Source organism: Hylobates moloch, unplaced genomic scaffold, assembly GCF_009828535.3.
Source record: "Hylobates moloch isolate HMO894 unplaced genomic scaffold, HMol_V3 SCAFFOLD_1, whole genome shotgun sequence".
NCBI classification, from domain to species: domain Eukaryota; kingdom Metazoa; phylum Chordata; class Mammalia; order Primates; family Hylobatidae; genus Hylobates; species Hylobates moloch.
Genome location: NW_026652276.1, coordinates 186,792,093 through 186,815,158, shown reverse-complemented (window position 1 = coordinate 186,815,158; position 23,066 = coordinate 186,792,093). Strand labels below are relative to the sequence as shown.

The following is a 23,066-nucleotide window of genomic DNA, read 5'->3' as shown; positions in this document are numbered from 1 at the left end:
TTCGGGGGAGATGGGAGCCCCTATCCCCCAGCGTCTATGCCCGGTGCCCCACACTGCCCATACTCACCACCACGACGTCTGTCTTTGCAGTCTTCGTTTCTGCAGAGAACAGAACAGGCAGAAGTTAAGCTTCTTGGGAGATAAATTGACCTTAAAATTCCACCTCCAAAATGGTATTTCTCCTAAATAGGCTTCGATCTCTGTCTTGCAGACACAGCAAAGAATTGTTTTGTCTGTAGATATGTTTGTTGACAGCTTTCCATTTTCTCAGAAAAAAATACATACACATATGTATACACACACAATAATACATGTACAATTTAGTTTTTTTTAAACTCTTTTTCTAGCTTATTATCAGTGGATCTAGAAAACTGGCTTTTCCACGGCTTTTAAGATAAGAAAGAAAGATTGGATTGGATACCTCTGTTCATAAGGTGTGGGTTTTGTGCATTCATTCCCCAAGCCATTTTATTTTATTATTTTATTTTATTTTATTTTATTTATTTTATTTTGAGACAGGGTCTCACTCTTGTCGCCCAGGCTGGAGTGCGGTCACAACTCACTGCAGCCTTGACCTCTTGAGCTCAAGCGATCCTCTCAGCTATCTCCCCAGTAGCTAAGACTACAGGCATACACTACCACACCCAGCTAATTAAAAATTTTTTTTTCTACAGACAGGGTTTCACTATGTTGCCCAAGCTGGTCTCGAACTTCTGGGCTCAAGTGATCCTCTAGCCTTGGCCCCCCAGAGTGCTGGGATTATAAGTATGAGCCACCATGCCCAGCCCCCATCCCCTTTTTAAAAAGTGGGATTGGAGACAGTTTGTGAAAATCTCATTTATTAAAATCATCTCTCTCAATATGATCAATAACCACTATAATCAAATTTCTAACCCTGCTGAGACATGCCTTAAGCATGTCAGACACATGCCTGTGGATGGAGTGATTAAAGCAAGCATTTTTTTTTTTTTTAAATTAAAACACTGTCCAATTCTTTGTCCTGTCTCCCCCACACTCTGGAGTCTACTTGAGGCCAGGCCAGGACACCTCCTCAGACCTGGAGCTGCTCAGATGGACCTTCCCAATTTATCCACTTCCCTGAAGTCAGTCAGCTCTCAGCCCATCTCACCACCCGCATCTCCCCCTTCTCACTAGTCTAACCTAAATAATTTGTGGAAATGATCAAATCCATTAGAATCTGGGAATCAAGTATTATCTGTTCTTTTTTTTGAGACAGAGTTTCACTATGTCGCCCAGTCTAGAGTGCAGTGGTGCCATCTCGGCTCACTGCAACCTCCACCTGCCGGGTTCAAGCAATTCTCCTGCCTCAGCCTCCCAAGTAGCTGGGACTACAGGTGCACGCCACCATGCCTGGCTAATTTTTTGTATTTTTAGTAGAGACGGGGTTTCACCATGCTGGCCAGGCTGGTCTCAAACTCCTGACCTTGTGATCCACCCGCCTCGGCCTCTCAAAGTGCTGGGATTACAGATGTGAGCCACCGCGCCCAGCCTTATCTGTTCTTTCAAAAGAGGCCTGTGTCCAGCACAAAGCATTAGCTGTCCTCAGGACACCCTCCATGGGCAGCAGTAAGCAGGTCCTGTCTACATTTAACACATGGAGAGTTCTTTCTTCCTGTGCCATGCGGCAAGGGACAGACCTAGGTGTTCAGCTGAGCTGATTGGCGAGGGCCCTAGGTAGGGCACAGGCAGGACCAAATTGAGAGATCCAGGCGGGCCAAGGCACTGTGCCCCCACCCTTCCCATTCTCCAGCTGCAACCGACCTCTGCTTCCTTCCATCCACAGAAGATGCAGCTGAAAATGCTCCAAGATGTGATCGCGGCCTGATCCTCTGCCGAGTAGTAACCTTTTTATGTAGCACAACAGAGCAAACAAAAAACAACAGACAAGGGAAACAGGTACTGTACATACCTCCTTTCTTTGTCCTATGGGGGGAAAAAGAATGGCTATTAATTCACTTGAAAGTATGCTGCACTGGCACACACATGACACCATGGGGTTCTTTGGGCAATTATGCCCTTTGAGATACAGGGGTTGACTGAAAGAGGTGCCAGGGATAGGGGCCAGAAAGAAAACTAGATCACCACACCTGCTTCAAACAAAGCAGCTTCATCACTATTGGCTTTGGACTAGGGAGGTTCTGGGAATTTGATGAGTTAAAAAGTATCACCTTATACACTTCAGGGAATACGTTGTCTCTGATGAGAACACCTGGTGAGGACATGCCTGCCCTAGTCAGACTGCCCAGCGAGTCTTCTTGCCCCATCCCTTTCTCCCCAAGAGCCAGCAGAGCAGAAGGCTTGGCTCACAGCAGGGAGGTTTGAGAGCTGGCAGTTACATTTTGGTTTCCTGTCACATGAAGAGCTGAACTCAGACCCTACGAGATTTCCCATGATCACCTTGGATTCTATAGCTTTGTAACCCTAATTTTCTTCTTTGCTATTTGACAAAGGTTGGCTGTCATATGGTATAACTAATTTCCAGAGAGGTTGAGTCTGAGTCTGGTTTTCTAGCTAGCTTTTCTTTTTTAAGTCAACCATGTTGAAAACAATTAATATTTACAACATAAGTTATAAGAACCAGGTTCAAGGTGCATATTTAACATTTAGCCACAAATTACATGAGAGTTGCAGTGTCTATTGGATTTGTTTCTTCAAGAACTTCTATCCAAATCCCATTACAGTACACCACCATCCTTACAAGCAATTACTCTTTTAGAGCTGTTTTTTTTTTTAAATCAATTTGTGAATAGAGTTCAAACAAAAATGCCTTTTTTAATTTCAGCAGATGCTCGAGGATTTCTTACCTTGAAGTCAAGGTTGCCAATAGCAACAAACTTTCACAATAAATATGGCAAAATGCAATGCACATCTTTATTCTAATGCCTTGTACTTTTATACAGAGGCTTTCATCCATAGATTTTGTTATTTGACAGTTAATAGTTAATATTTAAAATACCCTTAAAAGGCACACGTGTCTTATCACCCCCTCTTTTTGCCATTGAGAGATCCTAGAACTCAGAGGTTCCAACACACCAAGATAGTTGGGCATAGAGCTAAACTTGGAATCTAGAATCCTGAACTCACTGGGACTCATCTGTGAAGAATAATGAAACAAGATTTGTAAAAAAATGGCTTGGTGGTGTACTAAGCATTTACGCTATATCAGGAATACAGTTAAGTGCCTTGTTTACATTTGCTCACTTAGTTGATTAATTTTACAAATAAGAAAATTCAAGTTCACAGAGGTGGTCACTTGCTCAAAGCCATATTCCAAGAAAATGGTGGAGCTAAGACTTGAGCTCAGGCCCATCTGACTCGAAAACTCAGGCTCAGAACCATCTAAGCTGTAAGTTGTAAGAGCTATTGAGAATCAAGAAGCCTGGCTCTGGGAGAAGTTTGTGATTCCTTGGTGCTCTCTTCACGTCACTCTACTACCTCACTTTAGCCAGTAAAAGACACGTCACAGATTGGCACAATAAGAGGCATATTAGTGGGCAGGTGAAAATTGGAAAGAGAGAAAACAGGCCTGCGTTTACAACCTTAAGAGTGAGAGACTGAGACCACATGCAAAACACCAAGAATTATTTGGTCACACAAAAACCCAGCTGAGTCACTGCAGACAAAAGCTTAATTCCCTTATTGGTTTTGTGTGCTTGCCTTAATTCCATACTATCCTTTAAATATTCTACAAATAGAGCATGGCATATTCTATCACTATTCACAACAGGGCTTTTCTGAAGGTTTTATCCAGGGCAAGGTCATCAGAAGGTTGATGCTCCCGTCTCATTGAGAGCCTCAAGGACAGAGTAGGTTGCCAGGGAAAGCCAAAAGGATGGTTTCCTGGCCTAGCAGGTGACAAAGAAAGTGCACCAGGACTGAGGGGAGCTCGGATTCCTTCCCCCGTATCTCCTTTTCCTGCCTTCACTCCAAGCAACCTGCTTTGTAGAGAAATCCCGATTCTCCATTTTTCCTTCTCCTGATATCACCAGAAACAGTGTCCTAAAGGAGGTGGGGAAGAGGGCCCAGCCCGCTGGCTACTTACAGAGGTTCCTTGTTCTTCCCAGTCTTGCAGGGGCAGTGTCTGTGGATGGCTTTGGCCAATAGGACGACCAGGTACACCAGGAGACCCAGAAGCAATATGGAGCCCAAAGTGATGACAAACGGCACATACCATGCAGATGGAGAGTAAACGTTTTTCCTCAGGACCTGGTAGGTGACCCTGGGCTTGAACAATAGAGAGCAGGGAGGGTAAATAGAGGGTGGTAGCGATTTTGACATTCAGCACTCTCTCGTGTTGAGTGTTTATTCCACGCTTTATTATTGTTATTGCTCTATAAATCGGACATCTGTGTGCTCACAGTTCTTGCTGCTTCAACCCTTCACCTTATTTATAGTCTTTGCAGACATCCATTAGATCAAAACCCAGAAATTTTAGGGAACTGAAAAGCAACTCTAGGCCTAATTTTATTCTCCGTCTTCCCCTTCCCCAAAGCTAAAAAAAACTCCATTGGCTTTTTTTCTGCCATATCTGGGCATAACCCAGGGACAAATATAGCCATTGTCTCTCACCGAGACAGCATAAGCCACGAAAGTTGTTTTTTAAAACGCCTTGTAGGCTTTTCAGTGTTTTCTCAACTACAAGCTGCCACTGCCAGAGGAGTGGGCTGATATCATAGCGAAGCCTCAAGTTCAGCATCTGCTTCCTAGAGCTGGAGACAGATAACAAACAAGTTATGGAAGTTTCAGGATTGGAGATGTCACAATCAGGTCATGCTCTGAGCCCAAGAAAGGTGGGAACTCCTCACGCCGGGGAGCCTACCAGTCCTTCCCACGAGGAAAGTCCTAGGGTTGCCATATGCCTCCACTCACTGGGGTCATATTGACTCGAGCATGGGAGATAGAAGCATGAACCAGCTCCTGGGAAGACTCTGAGAAGAAGCTGGCTGCCTCCATAGTGGGTTCTCTAAGGTTCTGATTACCTTCCTTCTGGCATGCTGCAGGTATGAGGCTGCTGACCAGAGGTGCAGCTCCTACTAGGAGTAGGAGGAGGGGGAGGAAGAGGAGGAGGAAGAAAGGGGACAGATGAGTCAGCATAGATGCAAGCCAGTTCCTCCAGGGGGCAGGGAAGATAATCCTGTTGTCAGATTCAAGGCTCTCCCTTCCTTCTCCAGGCCCATTCTGTGATAGCACCTGGTCATTTTCTTCCTACCTTCTCCCACGGTCTGTATTTACTTTGTCAATTTGAATACTTGTTTGTAATCTATCTCCCCCTCTAGATCAGTGGCTCTCAGACTTTAATGCACATTAGAATTCCCTGAAAGGCTGATTAAAAACACAGCTCACTGGGCCCCACCTCCAGAGTTTCTGATCCATTAGGTTAAGGGATAGAATTGGGGATTCCAGGTTCCAGCATCCTTCCCTGGAGGTCATGGTGATGATGATGGTTGGGTAACCTATAACTTTAATAATCTAGGCTAGGCCTGAGAATTTGCATTCCCAATCAGTTTCCAGGTGGTGCTGATTCTGATGGTCTAGGGACCGCACTTTGAGAATCACTCGCCTATACAATAAGCTTCCTGAGAGCAGGGATCATTTTTGGCTTGTTTGCTAATGTGACTGGCACACTATAGGCATTAAACCGATATTTGTAGATTGGATGAATTTTTTTGGAGCAGAGGTGGGGTGTAGGGTACAGATTGGTACCTGGTGATTCTTCAAAAGATGTGGGAAAGAGCACCCAGCAGTAAGCAAGCAACCTAATTTCATGGATATTGACTTGCAAAGACTCTTCTGAACAAGCAGAGAGGGGTTGTGAAGGTAGCAACTGGCAGCATGCCCATGAAAATTGGCTCCTGTGCCACAAGCCACACAGGTGGTTGAGGTCTGATCTCTCACAAGTCTCTGCACAAACAACACACTCTTCTCTACCAGAACAGGAAATGTTAGTGGTTGAGTTAGTGGTTATGCATCTGAGGTCTCACCAGATTTTTGCCACCCTGTAGCTACTCCAGTCCAGCCCATGGTTACCATTTTTGGCAACATCCTAATACCTCAACTCTTCAGTCCACCCCACATATCTCCAGGCCAGTGAAAGAAGTCCATCAACATAACTCACAAGGGAACGTGACTGGGGATTCCAGGTCCTAAAGCCCTTACCCTGGGGGTTGTGGTGATGATAGTGGTTGGGTGGGGAATGACTTTAATATTCAGTGTCACTGTTCCTGTCTCAACAAGAGCCTCCGCTTTCTTCCTGTCAGACAGCAAGTTGTCATCAGTTACGTAGACAAGTAGCTTGTAGTCCCAGATCTTATCAAGTCCACCAGCATAGTCAAAGCGAGATGTAAGCAGCAGGCGTGTGACGTTGGAACCAGCATTGGGAGAGAAGGTGAAATGATTGTTGACGTTACCTAAATGAGATTTGATGCAGGGGTGTTGGTAAAAGGAAGAAAAGAGAGTAAGAAATAAAGGTTTAGAAGAAAACTGCATTCAATCTTTTTCTCCAATGTCCACACCTCAAGTGTAGACTGTATCTCTGATACACCAGAGCTGGATTAGTTATATGCTATAGGCTTTAACTGCACCAGAGATGGCATTAGTACAGAGAAACTCTTGCTCACAACCAGTGTGGCTGCAAACAAGGCTGAGTAGAAAAGGACAATAGGACAACACCCTTAGCCTAGGTGCCATCTTGCAGAGTATTAAGCAGAGACTTTGTAACCCTGGTGCAGCCCCTTCTGATTTCTCATCCGGCAATTATTTGGCAACAACAAGTGTAATTCACACTCAAACAAATGAGTGGGTTTCAAGAGGGTAGAATAGGTCACATCCCTAGCCATAGGCCAAGTTCACTGCATGCTTTTCACAGGACCCAGTGGGTCACACTGGTTATGGATGTCCCTGGAGTCCTCCAAAGGAAGGTGCCTCCTGGCTTTGCGGGAATTGCAGTCCCAGGTCCTCCTGAACCTACCCCATCACACCCCCAAACACACACACAGCTCTGCTGGGGCTCATGGCTCAGCTCAGGGAGCCTGGGGCAGAGAGGCTGCCAGCCCAAGCACACGCCCGCTCATTCCTCCACTGGCTCCAGACCCATTACCGACTGAACACCAGTAAATGGAGCAGGAGATGATGCAATTTTTGCTCCCTTAACAGCAAAATGCTCCATAAAGGCCTTAGGGCTCTCAGTATGGATTATTTCCATCTTCGGCAACTGCAGTCTCGAGGCAGTTTCTGCCCCTGGGTTTTGTGACACAGCCAGCTCGAGAGGCTTCCTACTGTTCAAGTTCCTGCTCGGCCAAGGGCACAGCAGGCAGCAGGGATGGATTTTTACTCTCTCACATGGAATTGTTCTGCTTGTTTGGGTTTAAATCTCTGGCCCCAGCACTTCATTAGACGAGCTATTTTGGTCTAATTTCCATTGAGGGGTGCTCTTTTTTCCCTACAATGGTATATTTTTAAAGAGAGAAGATGAATGGAGCAGAAGAGAATTCCTGAGGACACGTTTCAAAACGCACTTAATCTATTTAATCTATTATTATCCAGAGAGAGGACTGGGATTCCCTGCCCCCACTACAAGCTTTCAGGAAAAGAGGTGGTCGAAAAGTTGGACTGCATTTTTTCTAATGACACTAATATGCTTTATGACTCATACTGTAGTCAGGAATTGGGGGTGGGGTTCACCCTATTCTTGGGCCTTTGGGCAGTCACGTATGGGGTCTGGGAGGAGTAAGACGAGAAGGGGAAACCGAGAGGAGTACCAGGAAGCACAGGGGCTGCTAGATTTTGTGTCTCTGCTTTCCTCATTCAAATACTTCCCCAGCAAGCCGGGTGCAGTGAGGCATGCCTGTAGTCTCAGGTACTTGGGAGGCTCAGCAGGAGGATTACTTGAGCCCAGGAGTTCAAAACTAGCCTGGACAACATAGCAAGACCCTATCTCAAAAAAAAATGCCCTCCCAACTCCTATCCCACTTTGCCCAGATCAGTGTGTGTGCACAGACCCCCACCCTAGACAACTTCAGGGTCCTCAGAGACAGGGCCAGGATTGTCGACACCAAGTACTATACCTGGGCCAATGGAATAACGGAAAGATCTGGGGCTGGAATCAAGGTCAGTACACGTCAGCTTGAAATTCTGAATATTTGTGCCAACTTTCAGATCCACTGGGAGGGCCAGGAAATAAGAGTTTGGAGTACAAATTGGCTTTTCATCATTTTCTTCAACGATGTTCACGGTAACCTAGAGTAGCAAGAAGGTGGTCATTCTCAATAGCTAAAACTCATTGAGTGCTTACTGTGTGTAGGCAGTTTTCAGGCTAAGCACTTTGCATAAATTAGCTCATTTAAACTCACGTGAGATAGATAACACGATTATTCCCATTTTATGGATGAGAAAATGGAAGTTTAGAGAGACTAGGTAATTGATCTAAGATCATTCAGCTAGTAAATGGCAGAGCTGGGATTTGAATTCAGGTCTGTCCTACTCCAAATCCTATGCTATTAACTTCTACACCATGTGCATGTGTGTGTGCACATGTAGTGTATGTATACCTTGCCCCCCCACACACACACACATGCACCTGGACACATAGGCTCACCTGCAGATGACACTGAGTTGTTTTTCCAGGAAGGTGTGGATTTACAGTGTCTCCATGTGCCACCTTGCCTGCTGCCCCTTGTAAATTGGAACTTCTTTAACTCTGGCATATGCAGAAATGGTTCTCAACCCTGGCTCTGCTTTCTTGGGCCCACTTCAGAACCAATAGATTGGAGGGTGGGAGTCAGGGCCCTCAATGATGTTCCCTAGCTGATTCTAATATGCAGCCAGGGCTAAGACCCACTGGGACAGAACAAGCAGGCCTGGTTAAGCTGGGATCTCATCTGTAACCTGGGCTATTAGCACTGTACTAAGCCCTAGAGCTAACCTGCCATAAGCAAGGGCCAGCCTAGTCTCTTTCATCGCTGTCTTTTATGCCTAGTAAATTGGAATATAGCCTGGGATGCCTGCCAGCACAGAATCATAGAATGTCAGCCCTGAAAGGGACTTGTGTGATCATTTAGTTCATCACCCTTTTTAAAAAGCTTATGAATTTTGAGTCATATTCATACTACCTTTGAAATTTGGGATTTCAGCTATTTCTGAGCCCGGGAATAAATTGAAATGTTCACTCTAGTTAGCCCCCAAAGTGGAGTCCATTCATTTAAAAAAAAAAAAAAAAACAGCCTAACAAACACTGCAGTTATCTCCAACTTTCCTTGGGTAGCAATGCCAAACCTTGCACATCATTAAAAACATCATCCCATTAATTCAAAGCAAGTCATCGGAGGAAGCGGACTATTCAGGCATTGGGTTATCAGGTGACTCTCCATTTAAGAGATAGAGAAATAGGGACATGGAGATAAGCATTGCTCAGACTCCCTTGGAAAATTGGGATCAAAGCTGAAAAATGAACTCGGTCTCCTGACTCTGAACCAATCTTTGTCTACGGCTGCCTGCTGCTAACTGAGAGTTCATTTTGCCTTCATGCTTTTTTACTTTACTAATGGGAAGGACCAGGGAATAGTTTGGTCTTTGTGGCTATCATGTTGCCCTTGGATAATCCAAACCACTGACAACATGGACCTATTAGGCCCTTGCAACTCGAGGTGTGGCAGGGGACCAGCAGCGCCGCCCCACTTGGAAGCATGTCAGAAATGCAGAATCTCAGGCCCCAGATCCACTGACTCGGAATCTGCATATAACAACATTCTCAGCCTCAAAGGTTGGGAAGCAAGATAGCAGCACAGCATCGTTTTAAGATCTACCCCATCTGGTATGCGTAGAGGCAGGGTAGGAACACGGCATAAACGCTCCTGGGGAGGAAATGCGTAACTCCAAAACCACACTCAAGTTCTGGGAAGTGTGCATCTCACCAACAGCCTTCAGTGAAGGCAAAGCAAGATTTACAGGGCCACAGGAGAAACCTTGTCCCACAAACTGGCTTTGTGGGTCCACCAGACATTCCAATATCTGGCCAAAAACGTTAGTGCTTTTCTCAGTCACCCACAAACTTGAGCCTCAAAAAAATGTGGGGCTGGGTGCAGTGGCTCACGTCTATAATCCTAGCACTTTGAGAGGCTGAGGCGGGTGGATTACTTGAGGTCAGGAGTTCGAGACCAGCCTGGCCAACATGGCAAAACCCATCTCTATTAAAAATACAAAAATAAGCCGGGCACAGTGGTGCACACTTGCAATCCCAGCTACTTGAGAGGCTGAGGCACGATAATCGCTTAAGCCCAGGAGGTGGAAGTTGCAGTGAGCCAAGGTTACACCACTGTACTCCATCCTGGGCAACAGAGCAAGACCCTGCCTCAAAAAAAAAGAAAAAAAAGAAAAATGGGGATCTTTATTTCCCAGGGCACCTTTACTTATTTCTCACCACATCCGCAGGATGTACCCTGGGAAGTTTCCTCATTGCCACGTCCACACTCTGGGGGTGCCAGAGAGACCCTAAGTCAACCAGTTGGGTTACTGGGACTATACCAAGCAGCCCCACTCACAGTGACAGAGCTTGTGTCTTCGTTGTTGGTGGCCTGGATCCTGAGAATATAGATGGGGGTTGTTTCATAGTCCACTTTAGTTACCAGCTGGAGTTCTCCTGTCTTGGGATTAATCCAAAATACATTCGGATACTGGAGGCTGGCCCCTCCGGAGGAGATGGAGTACACGAGGCTGCTCTGGGGGAGGTCTTTATCAGTGGCTCGCACCTGTCCCACTCGGGTTCTGGCTGGAGGAATAAAGTACCTGCAATAAGTCCTGCTTTTAAGGGGTAGGGAAGGATGATTCAGGAACAGATGTCCTCACTGCCATGGGAAGAAGGACTTCTGGAGGCCTCCTTGCTGTCCAAACTCTGTTTTATAGCTTCAATTATACTAAATTGAAATAATGCTAACCAACACCCGCTAGGTAACTGACCCTATGATCCAAGCAGTCCTGTGAGGTGTCATAGACAATTTATATCTTTGTGTGTGTGTGTGTGTGTGTGTTTGTGTGTGTGTGTGTGTGCGTGATGGAGTCTCACTCTGTCACCCAGGCTGGAGTGCAGTGGTGCAATGTCGGCTTGCTGCAACCTCCACTTCCTGGATTCAAGCAATTCTCCTGCCTCAGCCTCCCAAGTAGCTGGGATTACAGGTGCCCATGACCACACCTGGCTAATCTTTTTGTATGTTTTGAAGAGACGGGGTTTCACCATGTTGGCCAGGCTAGTTTCGATCTCCTGACCTCAAGTGATCTGCCCAGCTCGGCCTCCCGAAGTGCTAGGATTATAGTCGTCAGCCACCATGCCCAGCAATTTATGCCTTTATATAGACTCCAGGGACACCAATCATTTTGCTATCAGAAACAATAGTAAAAAGAACATACAACCTCACACATACATCTCTTTGTAGCAGTGTTGTCTAAAAGTCCCGTGTTTTTCAATTTTCTATAACGAGCATGAATTGCTGTTATAAAAATAAATAATTGTTAAAGAATTTAGCAATTGATGATTACAGATTATAGATTTTTAAATCCGCTTCCACTTTGCAATTTTTACAAATATTGTCGGTGGGGCTGCTAGCATTCTGGCTAGTTTTGTAGGAGTTCCTTCTCATAAATTACACTCCTCAAGGGCAGAAATCTTCTCTTACTCAATTCTGTATCCCAGCACTAAGTGTGTGACCCAAAGTAGGTGATCAAAAAGAACTGCAGTAAGATCTGTGAATTCCCAGAAAGCTTATTCCTTTCGAATTTGTTATTCACTGGATAAGGTATAAGAAATTAAAAGCATTTTCTTTGGACCTTCATTTTGCATTTTGCTTGAAAACTTAATGTCAGGAAATGGAGACCATCCTAAAGAGAATGGGTCATTTTAGAGGGAGTGTTTTGGTTTTGGTTTGATTTTTTGTTGTTGTTTTTAATATGGAAAAAGTATCCATGATCTAAAGATGAAAGGCTGTGGGGAGTCTATTACACTAGAGCATTTATAGTATTACCTTCAAACTGAGAGAGCGAGAGAGAGGCAGAAAGTGAAGCTGGAAGTGGGGAGTGAGTCTTTTCCTTAATGGGGGAAGAGCCTGCAAAAAGCAGGGTGTTGTAAAGGGCAGAAAAGAAGGCCTTCAGGGAATCCTAGTAGGGGAGAGAGAAAATGTCTTTATTTTGTTTGTAAATGAAGGAAATATAGAAATGGGAAACCTTTTCTGTTTTTAAATTTTAATTCTCTGAGTGAGCTGGATAAAACTCACAGTGGAGACCAAGAGAAAACTTAAACTAGGAAAAGGGAGGATTAGCGGAATCAGGCAAACAGGCAAGGAAGCAATCAGAGGCTTCTGAGAAATGCAGTTTAATCAACAGTTTTCAAAAGTCCAAGTTTCACCTGAAGGGCTCCTCAGCCGCAAGGAAAATTTAAAAGAAATAAGAGGTGCAATAAATACTAATCAGCTGTGAATCACTGTGCAAAACAGCATGCGAAGCCTCCAGAAGGGAGTTTTCCACTCCGCAGAACACACGTTTGGATGGAGTCCATTGACAGCACTCTGGTCTGTGTCTTATCTGTTACTTACCCGGCCTTCTTTCTGACACATCAAATACGTAGGATGGCCTATCAAAAATGAGAGGAAACTCATTTTCTGGGCTTGTTAGGATATAAACGTAGATGTTATCTAAAAATGGAAATAGAAACACATTTAATCACAAATCCATACTCATCCGTTTGCTTATTCAACATCTTTAAAGAATCTCCTGTGTACAGGCTTTGCGCATAGGGGATACCAGGTGGCTAAGACATGGGAGCTCCTGCCTTTTAGATGCTGAGGGTGTTCACCCTTTGATAAGCACATGAGCACACAGAGCACTACAGAACCCAGAGGAGGAACAGCTTCCAGGAGAAAGAACAAGCTGAGCCTTATAAGGATAGAATTAGATAAATGGGGCAGGGACGAGATTAGGGGGTGTTGTAGGCATATGCAAAAATGCCAAGGTATAAAACCACATAATTCACTTTGGAAAACTTCAAGCTGTTTGCCCAGTTGCAAAAAAATGGGGGCTTGGAAGCAAGTGACAGGAGGTGAAGCCGGAGAATTAAGCAGCAACCGAATGATGAAAATTCTTGTATGCCAAGCCAAAGAGTTGGAACTTGAACTTGACAGCTACAGGAGATGTTCGAAGGCTTTAACCAAGGAAGACATATGACGGCATTTGCATTTCCCTTCAAAGACTCTTAAGTGTTGTAATTCAGCCAAGAAAGAGGGGGTCCCTGCATGAGGGCAGTACTAGTGAGATGGGGGACCTAGCACAATACCTAGTATTGCCCAGCAGAGTTTAGTCATTGATACTCAAGAAAGACACTCATGAAATAAAATAAAATGATACTTGCTTTTATAGTAAGGGGGGGCCGCATCCTGCACCTGGATTATCACTGTATATTTATTGCCGGCTGCTAGGTTCCTTGGAGTTTCGTAGTCTAGATCACCAATCAGCTAGATTAAAACAGAGATAGTAGATTATACAAACAATCCTATTTATTGTGCTGCGAGAGACATTTTCATATACTGCTAATGGATATATAAATTGGCAAAACGCTTATGGAAAACACTTTGCCCATAAAAATGAGAAGCTTTAAAAAGTTATGACCATACCTTTGCTCACTGCTAGTGAACTTATGGAAATAATTTACCAGGAGAGAGAATCTATGTACAAAGATGTTCATTAAGCACTATTGCTCAACAGTACAGGATCACAACTTCAGATTCATTGAAGAAAAGCACAAAATTGAATCTTGTATGGAGGGCTATTTCATTATAGTAGTCCTCCCTTATTATCTGTGGTTTTGCTTTTGACAGTTTCAGTTACTTGCAGTCAACCACAGTCTGAAAATAGTGAGTACAGTACTATAAGATATTTTGAGAGAGAGAAACCACATTCATATAACTGGTTTTCTTTATTCTTTTTTAGAGATAGGGGTCCCCTTTGTTGCCCAGGCTGGTGTGCAGTGGCTATTCACAGGTGTAATCATAGCTCACTGCAGCCTCAAACTCGTGGCCTCAAGTGATCCTCCTATCTCAGCCTCCCAAGTAGCTGGGACTATGGGTGTGCACCACCATGCCCAGTGTCACATAACTTTTGTTACAGTATTTTGTTATACTTTTTCTATTTTATTATTCACTATTATTGTCAATACTTACTGTACCTAATTTATAAATTAAACTTACCATAGGTATCTATGTATAGAAGGAAAAAACATAACATATGTAGGATCTGGTACTATCTGTGGTTTCGAGCATTCACTAGGGGTCTTGGAACACATCCCCGGTGGATAAGGGGACACTACTGTATTTAAAATTCGTATGCAGGCTAGGTGCAGTAGCTCACGCCTATAATCCCAGCACTTGGGGAGGCCGAGGTGGGAGGATTGCCTGAGACCAGGAGCTTAAGAAAAGCTCTAGAAAAAGCTAAAAAATAAGCTAGGCACAGTGGTGCACTCCTGTAGTCCCAGCTGCTAGGGAGGCTGAAATGTGAGGATCACTTGAGCCTAGGAGTTCGAGGCTGTGGTGAGAGCTATGATTGAACCACTGCACTCCAGCCTGGGTGATAGAGTGAGACATGGTCTCTTAAAAAAATAATAAAAATAAAAAATACCTGTGCATATATGTATAAAATACACATAAAATATATCTATAGAAAAAAGACAAGAAGGACATGTACCAAACTATTAACACTGGTTATCAGTGAATGGTGCTGCTTTTCTGTGCTTTCTATATTTTCTACAGTGAACATGTATTAATTTCCTAAACAGAAAAAAATAGAAATTATTTTTAAGATGGTACTATGAATAAAGTGGGTGAGATGTTCTTGGGGATTGAAGAAGGGCTTGGGATGGGAGGTGGAGAAGAAAGCTGGGTGACGGGAAGGGTAGTGGGTTGCTGGCTTCCCTCCCTGAGGCTGCTGCTTTCCCAGCCCTTTCATTTTTCTCTTCTCCTTCCCCACCACCTTCCAGCAGGAGCTCTGTAAGGAAAGGTCTAACTCAGCTCATTGGGACCCACTTTTCATGCCCATCCTTCTTCCAATGCAGCTCTTGTCCCTTGGAGTTGCCAGGGAGGGGGCTTCCTACACATCCTCACTGTCTCACTCTCCTCTGGTCTCCAGTGGTTCTATGGTGTGGAATTTATGCAGACATACTCAAGGTCCCGGCCCTGCTTTCTCTCACCTCACACCTCTATGGGCCAGGAATGAGCACTTAAATAAACAAAAGTGCCTGAGCACAGAGGGCACTGACGTGTCTGTGAAGGCACGCTAAGCAGGCACACAAACTGTATGCTATGCAAGAAAGAATCCAGACCTTAGCAGCCCAGGCACAACTATGTGTAACAAATGATTCCTGGAACCGGGGTAAAATAAAGAGCGAATGGGGAACACAGACGCGCTATTAAGCCTGTCAGTTACAGTTGCTCTGAGAGGGGGTTACCTTGGAAATTTCTCTCTATGGGGCAGCAAAAGCATGATGCATGTTGGACCAATTCCCGATGCCCTTTTAATGATGCAATGACCATTAACTGACCACAATTTTCCCAGAGCCAGCTGGATCCTGTAAAAATCTGCTGCCGCTCCCCACTCCAGATGGCATGGTGAAGTTGAATCTGTTGTTTGGTGCCTCACTGTCATCATCAAAGCAGAACTTGTTCAGGTCAAGAAGCGACGTCCCCTTGGCTGTTCTTTCCGGCACCATAATGCTGGTGAAAAGACACAATCCAGTATTTCCCCCAACAAATGGTAATCGACTGTTCCTTCTCACATGGGCCCTGGGCTAGACACCTCTACTTTAACTGCAACTCAAAGTAAGTCCATGGTCATTGCAGTCACCTCCTAACTGGTCTCCCTGATTCTGCCCTTGCTACCTTTTGGGCTATTTAAAACACAGCAGCCAGAAGGATCCTGTTAACATGTTGTCAGATCATGTCACTCCTCTGCTCCTAAGTCCCAAATGGCTCCTCATTTCACTCAAAGTCCCACCTTTGATCTGCAGGACGCTTCATGACATGCCCGCCTTTTCCTCTCTGAACTCGTCTCCCGCTAGCTCTTCTCCTTGTTCACTCTCCTCCTGCCACTCTGGCCTTCTGATGCTCCCTGAACTCTTCATGAGGCTCTGGCCTCAGCATCCCTGCACTAGCTGTGGAATCCTCTCCCCACAAATACTCACGTGACTCCCACTTTCACTTTCTTTCATCTGTCTAATCAAATGTCACCTTATCAGTGAGGCTACCCTATCTAGAATGGCAATGTTCCCTGTACGGTACTTCCTCTCCTATTCCCCTCTTTATTTTTAATTCCTAGCACACATCATTATCTGATACACCATGTATTTCTCTTATTTATTCTGTTTATTGTCTATTTCCCTCCTAGAAAGTAAACTCCATGAGGGCGAAGATCTTTGCTTTTTTCTTGGCACACTCAATAAATATTTGTTGAATGAATGAACAATAGACTTATAAGACTAGCACAGTCGTGAAGAAGAATAGAACAGAAATATAAATTTTACCTCCTGCCTGAAGGAGTTTCTAATTGGGCTAGGGAGAATCCCTGTACCCCTCATCTCCCATGCTTTGAAGATTGAGAATTCCTTGACTTGTGTTCTAGTGGCTTCAATGACCTAGAAAGGCCTCCTAACACCTTTATATTATTCATGCAAAAGAGGTCTATTAATGGTCAAGTTTGGGGGTCTCAATCTCAGTAGACTCCAGGGTTTAGGCAAATAACACAAGTGAGTAAAGCTACCCCCAAACTCAGAGCCTTCCGATCAAGCCCAGCTTGCTGTAGGAGGCTCTGAGGAAGACCAATGAACAGCTTGAGACTTCAGTTCATTGAGGGGCTTTCTCATGTTTCCAGGTTTCAGTTCCTCCATCTATAAAATGGACATAAATGATATCAATTAGTTTTTACTACATAACACACCATCCCAAAACTGAGTGAATTAAAACAACAAGCATTTATGGTTTCTCACAGTACTACAGGTTTTCCCACAGTCCTTTCGGTTTTAGTTTGGCTTAGCTGGTCTCTGTGGTCACTGACAGCTTGGCTGGGGCTGGACAGTCTAGGATGGCCTCACTTACATGCCCCATGGTGGGAAGGTGCCTGATTTCTGCTTCTTGCTATTCTCATCTTCTAGGAGGCTAGTCTAGGCTCATTGCATGGAGGTCTCTGGTTCCAAAAGTAACAAGAGAGGCCAAGTCCCAATGCACATGCATGTTTCAAGCCTCTGTTTTGCCATGTTTGTGAATGCTCCAATGGTCAAAGCAATTCACGTAGTCAAGCTCAGATTCAAGGAGACCCATCTCTCGATGGAGCTAATGGCAAAATCACATTGCAAAGGAGCATGCATAAAGAGCAAGCAGGGAAGAATTTGTGGCTTTTCTTTCTTTTTTGTTTGTCTTGGCTACCTACCTTAATCACATTTTGCCTTGGTAGAATTTCTTACAAAAATATATCGTGGCTGTTGTGAGAATGTGCCTGGAAGACCTTTAACCATGAGAGCATAACTGACCATTGGCCTCAGCTGCTGGGCTCTGAAATCCGTCACTGTGTTTATGGTGAGGCCACGTATCAACAACTGGTCATGGCAGAGATACTAAGGCTCATTCCTGTCCTATGTCAGCTGACACTGGCTCCAGGACCCCCAATGCCCTAGCCGAACACTCCTTAGACTGCATGGCAGCCTAGAACGTGCCCAACTACCTTTTCTCCCTCTTCCCTTCACTCAGGTCAGCCTTGCATCATGATCTGATGACTTGCCCAGCCTTGTCCATCTCTCTCCCCATTTTCTGCCACAGGCATCTCCCCTAATAATAGCCTTGCACATTTAATCCCATCTTAGCATCTGGTTCTTGGAGCATACACTTCTCTCTGCAACCAAACTCTGCTCCCTTCTTCGTTCCACATCCTCTTTTCACGGCAGATAAAATCGGCTCTAGGCTCAGCGCATACGGAGCAAAGTCTGACAGCAAGAATGGTCATGGGCCACTGAGGATAACAGGTTTGCTTGCTGGAGCGAAAACAGGTGTAATGGAATCTCCATGATGCCTCATTGGCAAAGATCTGTATTTCAGCAGGATTGGAGTCTGAGCATTCCTGCCTTGATTGCACGATGTCATGATTTCATTCATAGGGACTTAGAATAGACACCACTTATTAAACACCAACTGCGTGCTGTATCATACCAAGCACTTTAAAAACACTATCTCTAATTTCCTCATCTCAGAGAGGTTTGTATTCTTGTCCCCACTGCACAGGGGAAGAAAGAGTGGTTCTGAGCATTTTCAAGGCCTGTCCAGGAAAGTGGATGTATCCAGACTTGATCCTCTGCAGTGTTAGAGTCACTGTAAACTTTAACTTCCATCCATAAGCATCCAGGCTCACAGATGGTTTGGGATCTAAGCCTTGATTTCAACTCTGCAGAAGCCAGGAGATTGCAGCATTCAAAGAATCCAAGGTCCTGAAGCCAGACATTTCAGAGTGCCCCCCAGGGCTGCTTGGCCTATTCTCTCATTCGTCCCTGACAGTTGGTATTTTTCCCCTAAACGCCTAACTTAGAAAGCCACTCCCCTCATTCAGCAATCCCTGCCTCAAAAGCGAGCTGCCCTCGCTCCCAGCCATCAGACCATGTTTCTCTCCCCATGCAAAGTCGACTGTGTCCAGCCCATTCTGAATCAGCCAAACTGCCCCGCCTCTTGCTCACAAACAGCTTGCAAAGCGCTTTCAGTGAATCGCCTGACAATTTACAACCAGAGCGGGGGTTGTCACGTGCCTCGGATGCCTCCCTCGGGCCCTGGGCTCATTCATCATCAGCCTGGGAAAGCCTCGGGGGCCACGGTACGAAGGGCTGGGAGCCTGCAGGGGCCTACGCGGGCAGCAGGGGGCGCCCGCCTCCTCCAGGCCGCCCTCCTCCCCGCGGGAGCACAGCACGCCGCCTCCAGCAGCCGCGCTGACCTCACTCGCTCTGCCACCTGCTCTCAAGAACTCCACAGCAGAGACTGCGCCCACAGCCTCCGATAAAGGAACAAACATTCAAGAGCAAGTGTCAGAGACTGCGGCAGAACCATGCCATTGTCGCTTTTTTCTGTTTTGACCTGCCTGTGTGCTTGGCTTTGACACAGTTGGATTGGAGAAGGTATAAGGCTGGGGCGATGGCGGGTGCTGCAGGTCAGGGCTTCTCAGCCCTCTCTGCACCCGCCCTTATGCAGCCTTGGGACGCGAGGCTGGGCTTTGGGCTGAAGACCTCCGCCCCTGGAACTGCAGAGGAGGGGTCCCTTTCATTGCCCTTCCTCACATCGTGGCGTTCATAGGGTGGCTGAGAGTTCCTCCCGCTAGAAGAGCCCAGAGAAGGGACTTGAGCCTTGGTTAGATTATCTTCAGTAATAAATGCAGTTAGTCCAGTTGCGGATTTCACACTGGCCTTCAGGGCTAATCTGGAGGGAAGATTATCAAGAGCAGGACTCTGGGCTTGCCTGGACACTCTAGGATATTCGAATTGCAGTTTCACCAGCTAATATGGAACACAGTCTGCAAACTGTCCTCCCATACCCCAGGTGACTCTGGACTGCAGGAAGCCAAATATACAATTAACAGATATGCAGTGAAGAGAGAAAATGGACAAGGAAGGTTTGAGACAGCACAGCCCTCTCCAGGCATTCTCACTTCTTAACCTTCGCCCCCTACCTCTTAGGGCAGAGGAACAAGGAAGAGCAGGAGGGCAGAAGAGGGCAGGAGCTTCCCAGGATGTACTGGAACCACCCAAGAGTGCTAGCTCAGATTTAAAATGTCAAAGAAAGTGTAAGTGTGATGCTGCAAATTGTCTCTACTCCATCCCCAGGGCCCAGACATCTCTCAATTTAGGCATGTAAAGGTGTGGAAGTCACAATCCTAACTACCCATGCAGCTGTCCCCACCCATCTAATGGACTTGTAGGGCTTAGGTTGGGATAGGAACCTACTACGTGCTCAAGATTGTGACTGACGTTATTGAGGTGTCAGCAGGAAGCAGCTGGTGAATTAGGATCATTCTAGGAGGGGTCAGTAAAGGGACTATGAAGAAGGTGCTCACAGAGTATATGGAAATCTCATGGGATGGTGCAATATCTCAGGGCTCGTGAGAGTGAAGCACCCTTACCACCTCTAGGCCCAGGGAAGCCAGTGGAGGAAGCAGGTCCTGCCACCAGCTACAGAGAGCTGCCTATGGGAATGGAGATCTTCCGGCAGGGGAGGGATGCACCCAGCTCACAAAGAGAGAGCCTGACCCTCCTCTCCTCCTCCTTCTAGGACTCCCCATTGGCCAACCAGAAGCTGGAAGGCAAGGGAGCTGGTTGGTATCTGATATGGTTTGGCTGTGTCCCCACCCAAATCTCATCTTGAATTCCCACTTGTTGTGAGAGGGACCCAGTGGGAGGAAATTGAATCATGGGGGCAAGTCTTTCCTGTGCTGTTCTTGTGATAGTGACTAAGTCTCATGAGATCTGATGGCTTTATAAGGGGGAGTTTCCCTGCACAAGCTCTCTCTTTGCCTGTTGCCATCCACGTAAGACATGACTTGCTCCTCCTTGCCTTCTGCTGTGATTGTGAGGCTTCCCCAGCCACGTGGAACTGTAAGTCCATTAAACCTCTTTCTTTTGTAAATTGTCCAGTCTCGGGTATGTCTTTATCAGCAGTATGAAAATGGACTAATCCAGTAAATTGGTACCAATAGAGTGGGGCACTGCTGTAGATACCTGAAAATGTGGAAGCAACTTTGGAACTGGGTAACAGGCAAGGGTTGGAACAGTTTGGAGGGCTTAAAAGAAGACAGGAAAATGTGGGAAAGTTTGGAACTCCCTAGAGACTTGTTGAATGGCTTTGACCAAAATGCTGATAATGATATGGACAATTAAATCCAGGCTGAGGTGGTCTCAGAAGGAGATGAGGAACTTGTTGGAAACTGGAGCAAAGGTGACTCTTGTTATGTTTTAGCAAAAAGACTGGTGGCATTTTGCCTCTGCCCTAGAGACTTGTAGAGCTTTGAACTTGAGAGAGATGATTTAGAGTATCTGGTAGAAGAAATTTTTAAGCAGCAAAGCATTCAAGATGTGACTTGGGTGCTGTTAAAGGCATTCAGTTTTATGAGGGAAGCAGAGCTTGAAAGTTTGGAAATTTTGCAGCCTGACAATGATAGAAAGGAAAATCCCATTTTCTGAGGAGAAATTCAAGACAGCTGCAGAAATTTACATAAGTAACAAGGAGCTGAATGTTAATCACCAAGACAATGGGGAAAATGTCACCAGGGCATGTCAGAGACCTCTGTGGAAGCCACTCCCATCACAGGCCCAGAGGTTTAGGAGGAAGAAATGGTTTCATGGGCCAGGCCCTGGGTCCCTCTCTTGTGTGCAGCCTAGGGACTTGGTGCCCTGCATCCCAGCCGCTCTAGCTGTGACTAAAAGGGGCCAAGGTACAGCTCGGGCTATTGCTTCAGAGGGTGGAAGCCCCAAGCCTTGCCAGCTTTCATGTGGTGTTGAGCCTGTGGGTGCACAGAAGCCAAGAATTGAGGTTTGGGAACCTCCGCTTAGATTTGAGAGGATGTATGGAAATGACTGCATGCCCAGGCAGAAGTTTGTTCCAGGGGCGGCCCCTCATGGAGAACCTCTGCTAGGGCAGTGCAGAAGGGAAATGTGAGGTTGGAGTCTCCACACGAAGTCCCTAGTAGGGCACTGCCTAGTGGAGCTGTGAGAAGAGGGCCACTGTCCTCCAGACCCCAGAATGGTAAACCCACTGACAGCTAGCACCATGCACCTGGAAAAGCCACAGACACTCAATGCCAGCCCGTGAAAGCATCCAGGATGGAAGCTGTACCCTGCAAAGCCACAGGAATGAAGCTACCCAAGATCATGGGAACCCACCTCTTGCATGAGCGTGACCTGGATGTGAGACATGGAGTCAAAGGAGATCATTTTAGAGTTTTAAGATTTGACTACCCTGCTGGATTTCAGACCTGCATGGGGCTTGTAGCGCCTGCATTTTGGCCAATTTATCCCATTGGAACAGCGGTATTTACCCAATGCCTCTACCCCCATTGTATCTAGGAAGTAACTAACTTGCTTTTGATTTTACAGGCTCATCGGCAGAAGGGATTTGCCTTGTCTCGGATGAGACTTTGGACTGTGGACTTTTGAGTTAATGCTGAAATGAGTTAAGACTTTGGGTGACTGTTGGGAAGGCATGACTGGTTTTGAAATGTGAGAATGTGAGATTTGGGAAGGGCTGGGGTAGGATGATTTGGTTTGGCTGTGTCTCCACCAAAGTCTCATCTTGAATTCCTACATGTTGTGGGAGGGACCTGGTAGGAGGAAATGGAATTATGGGGGCAAGTCTTTCCTGGGTTGTTCTCATGATAGTGGCTAAGTCTCACGAGATCTGATGGCTTTATAAGGAGGAGTTTCCCTACACAAGCTCTATCTCTTTGCCTGTTGCCATCCATGTAAGACGTGACTTGCTCCTCCTTGCCTTCTGCCATGATTGTGAGGCTTCCCCAGCCATGTGGAACTGCAAGTCCAATTAAACCTCTTTCTTTTGTAAATTGCCTAGTCACAGTCACAGGTATATCTTTATCAGCAGCATGAAAACAGACTAATACAGCATCCATCTAGGTCAGCATCTTGGAGCACAGAGCAGGGTGGAGACTGGATCTGAAGGGACAAGTCAGGGGCGTATCCAGAACAGAGTTTAACCGTTTTGATATCAGACTTGAGGCCACATGGATCCTTTAACATTATGCTGGGCATGCCATTTGGGACAACAGGGAGACATTCATGAGTATAATAAAGGAATTTCTATTTCTCCTGCTCCTCCTAGGCAATCCTGGTCTAGGGTCTTTTGTCCTCTGCATGTATTGGGTCTATGTCCAGAGTCGCCTGGAGAAAACTTACAAAACCACTCAAAGATAAACTCAGGAGACTCTCCCCACGGGGACATCTGGAACTGAGACTCACCCTGGTCTTCAGCCATGCTCCAGACACAGGG

The 23,066-nt window shown here is 45.8% G+C and overlaps 1 protein-coding gene across 1 annotated transcript in view; it reads right to left on the bottom strand.

Annotated features, from left to right (window-relative positions):
• Nucleotides 1–23,066, bottom strand: part of CDHR3 (cadherin related family member 3) — a 73,361-nt gene that overhangs the window by 7,724 nt on the left and 42,571 nt on the right. The window contains exons 9-17 of the mRNA XM_032761347.2: nt 15,590–15,761; nt 13,409–13,511; nt 12,597–12,695; nt 10,557–10,783; nt 8,085–8,256; nt 6,178–6,428; nt 4,064–4,245; nt 1,931–1,944; nt 68–99 (exon numbers count right to left, since the gene is read on the bottom strand). Of these exons, the coding sequence (XP_032617238.1) occupies nt 68–99; nt 1,931–1,944; nt 4,064–4,245; nt 6,178–6,428; nt 8,085–8,256; nt 10,557–10,783; nt 12,597–12,695; nt 13,409–13,511; nt 15,590–15,761 (1,252 nt within the window). The remainder of the gene's footprint in view (nt 1–67; nt 100–1,930; nt 1,945–4,063; nt 4,246–6,177; nt 6,429–8,084; nt 8,257–10,556; nt 10,784–12,596; nt 12,696–13,408; nt 13,512–15,589; nt 15,762–23,066) is intronic.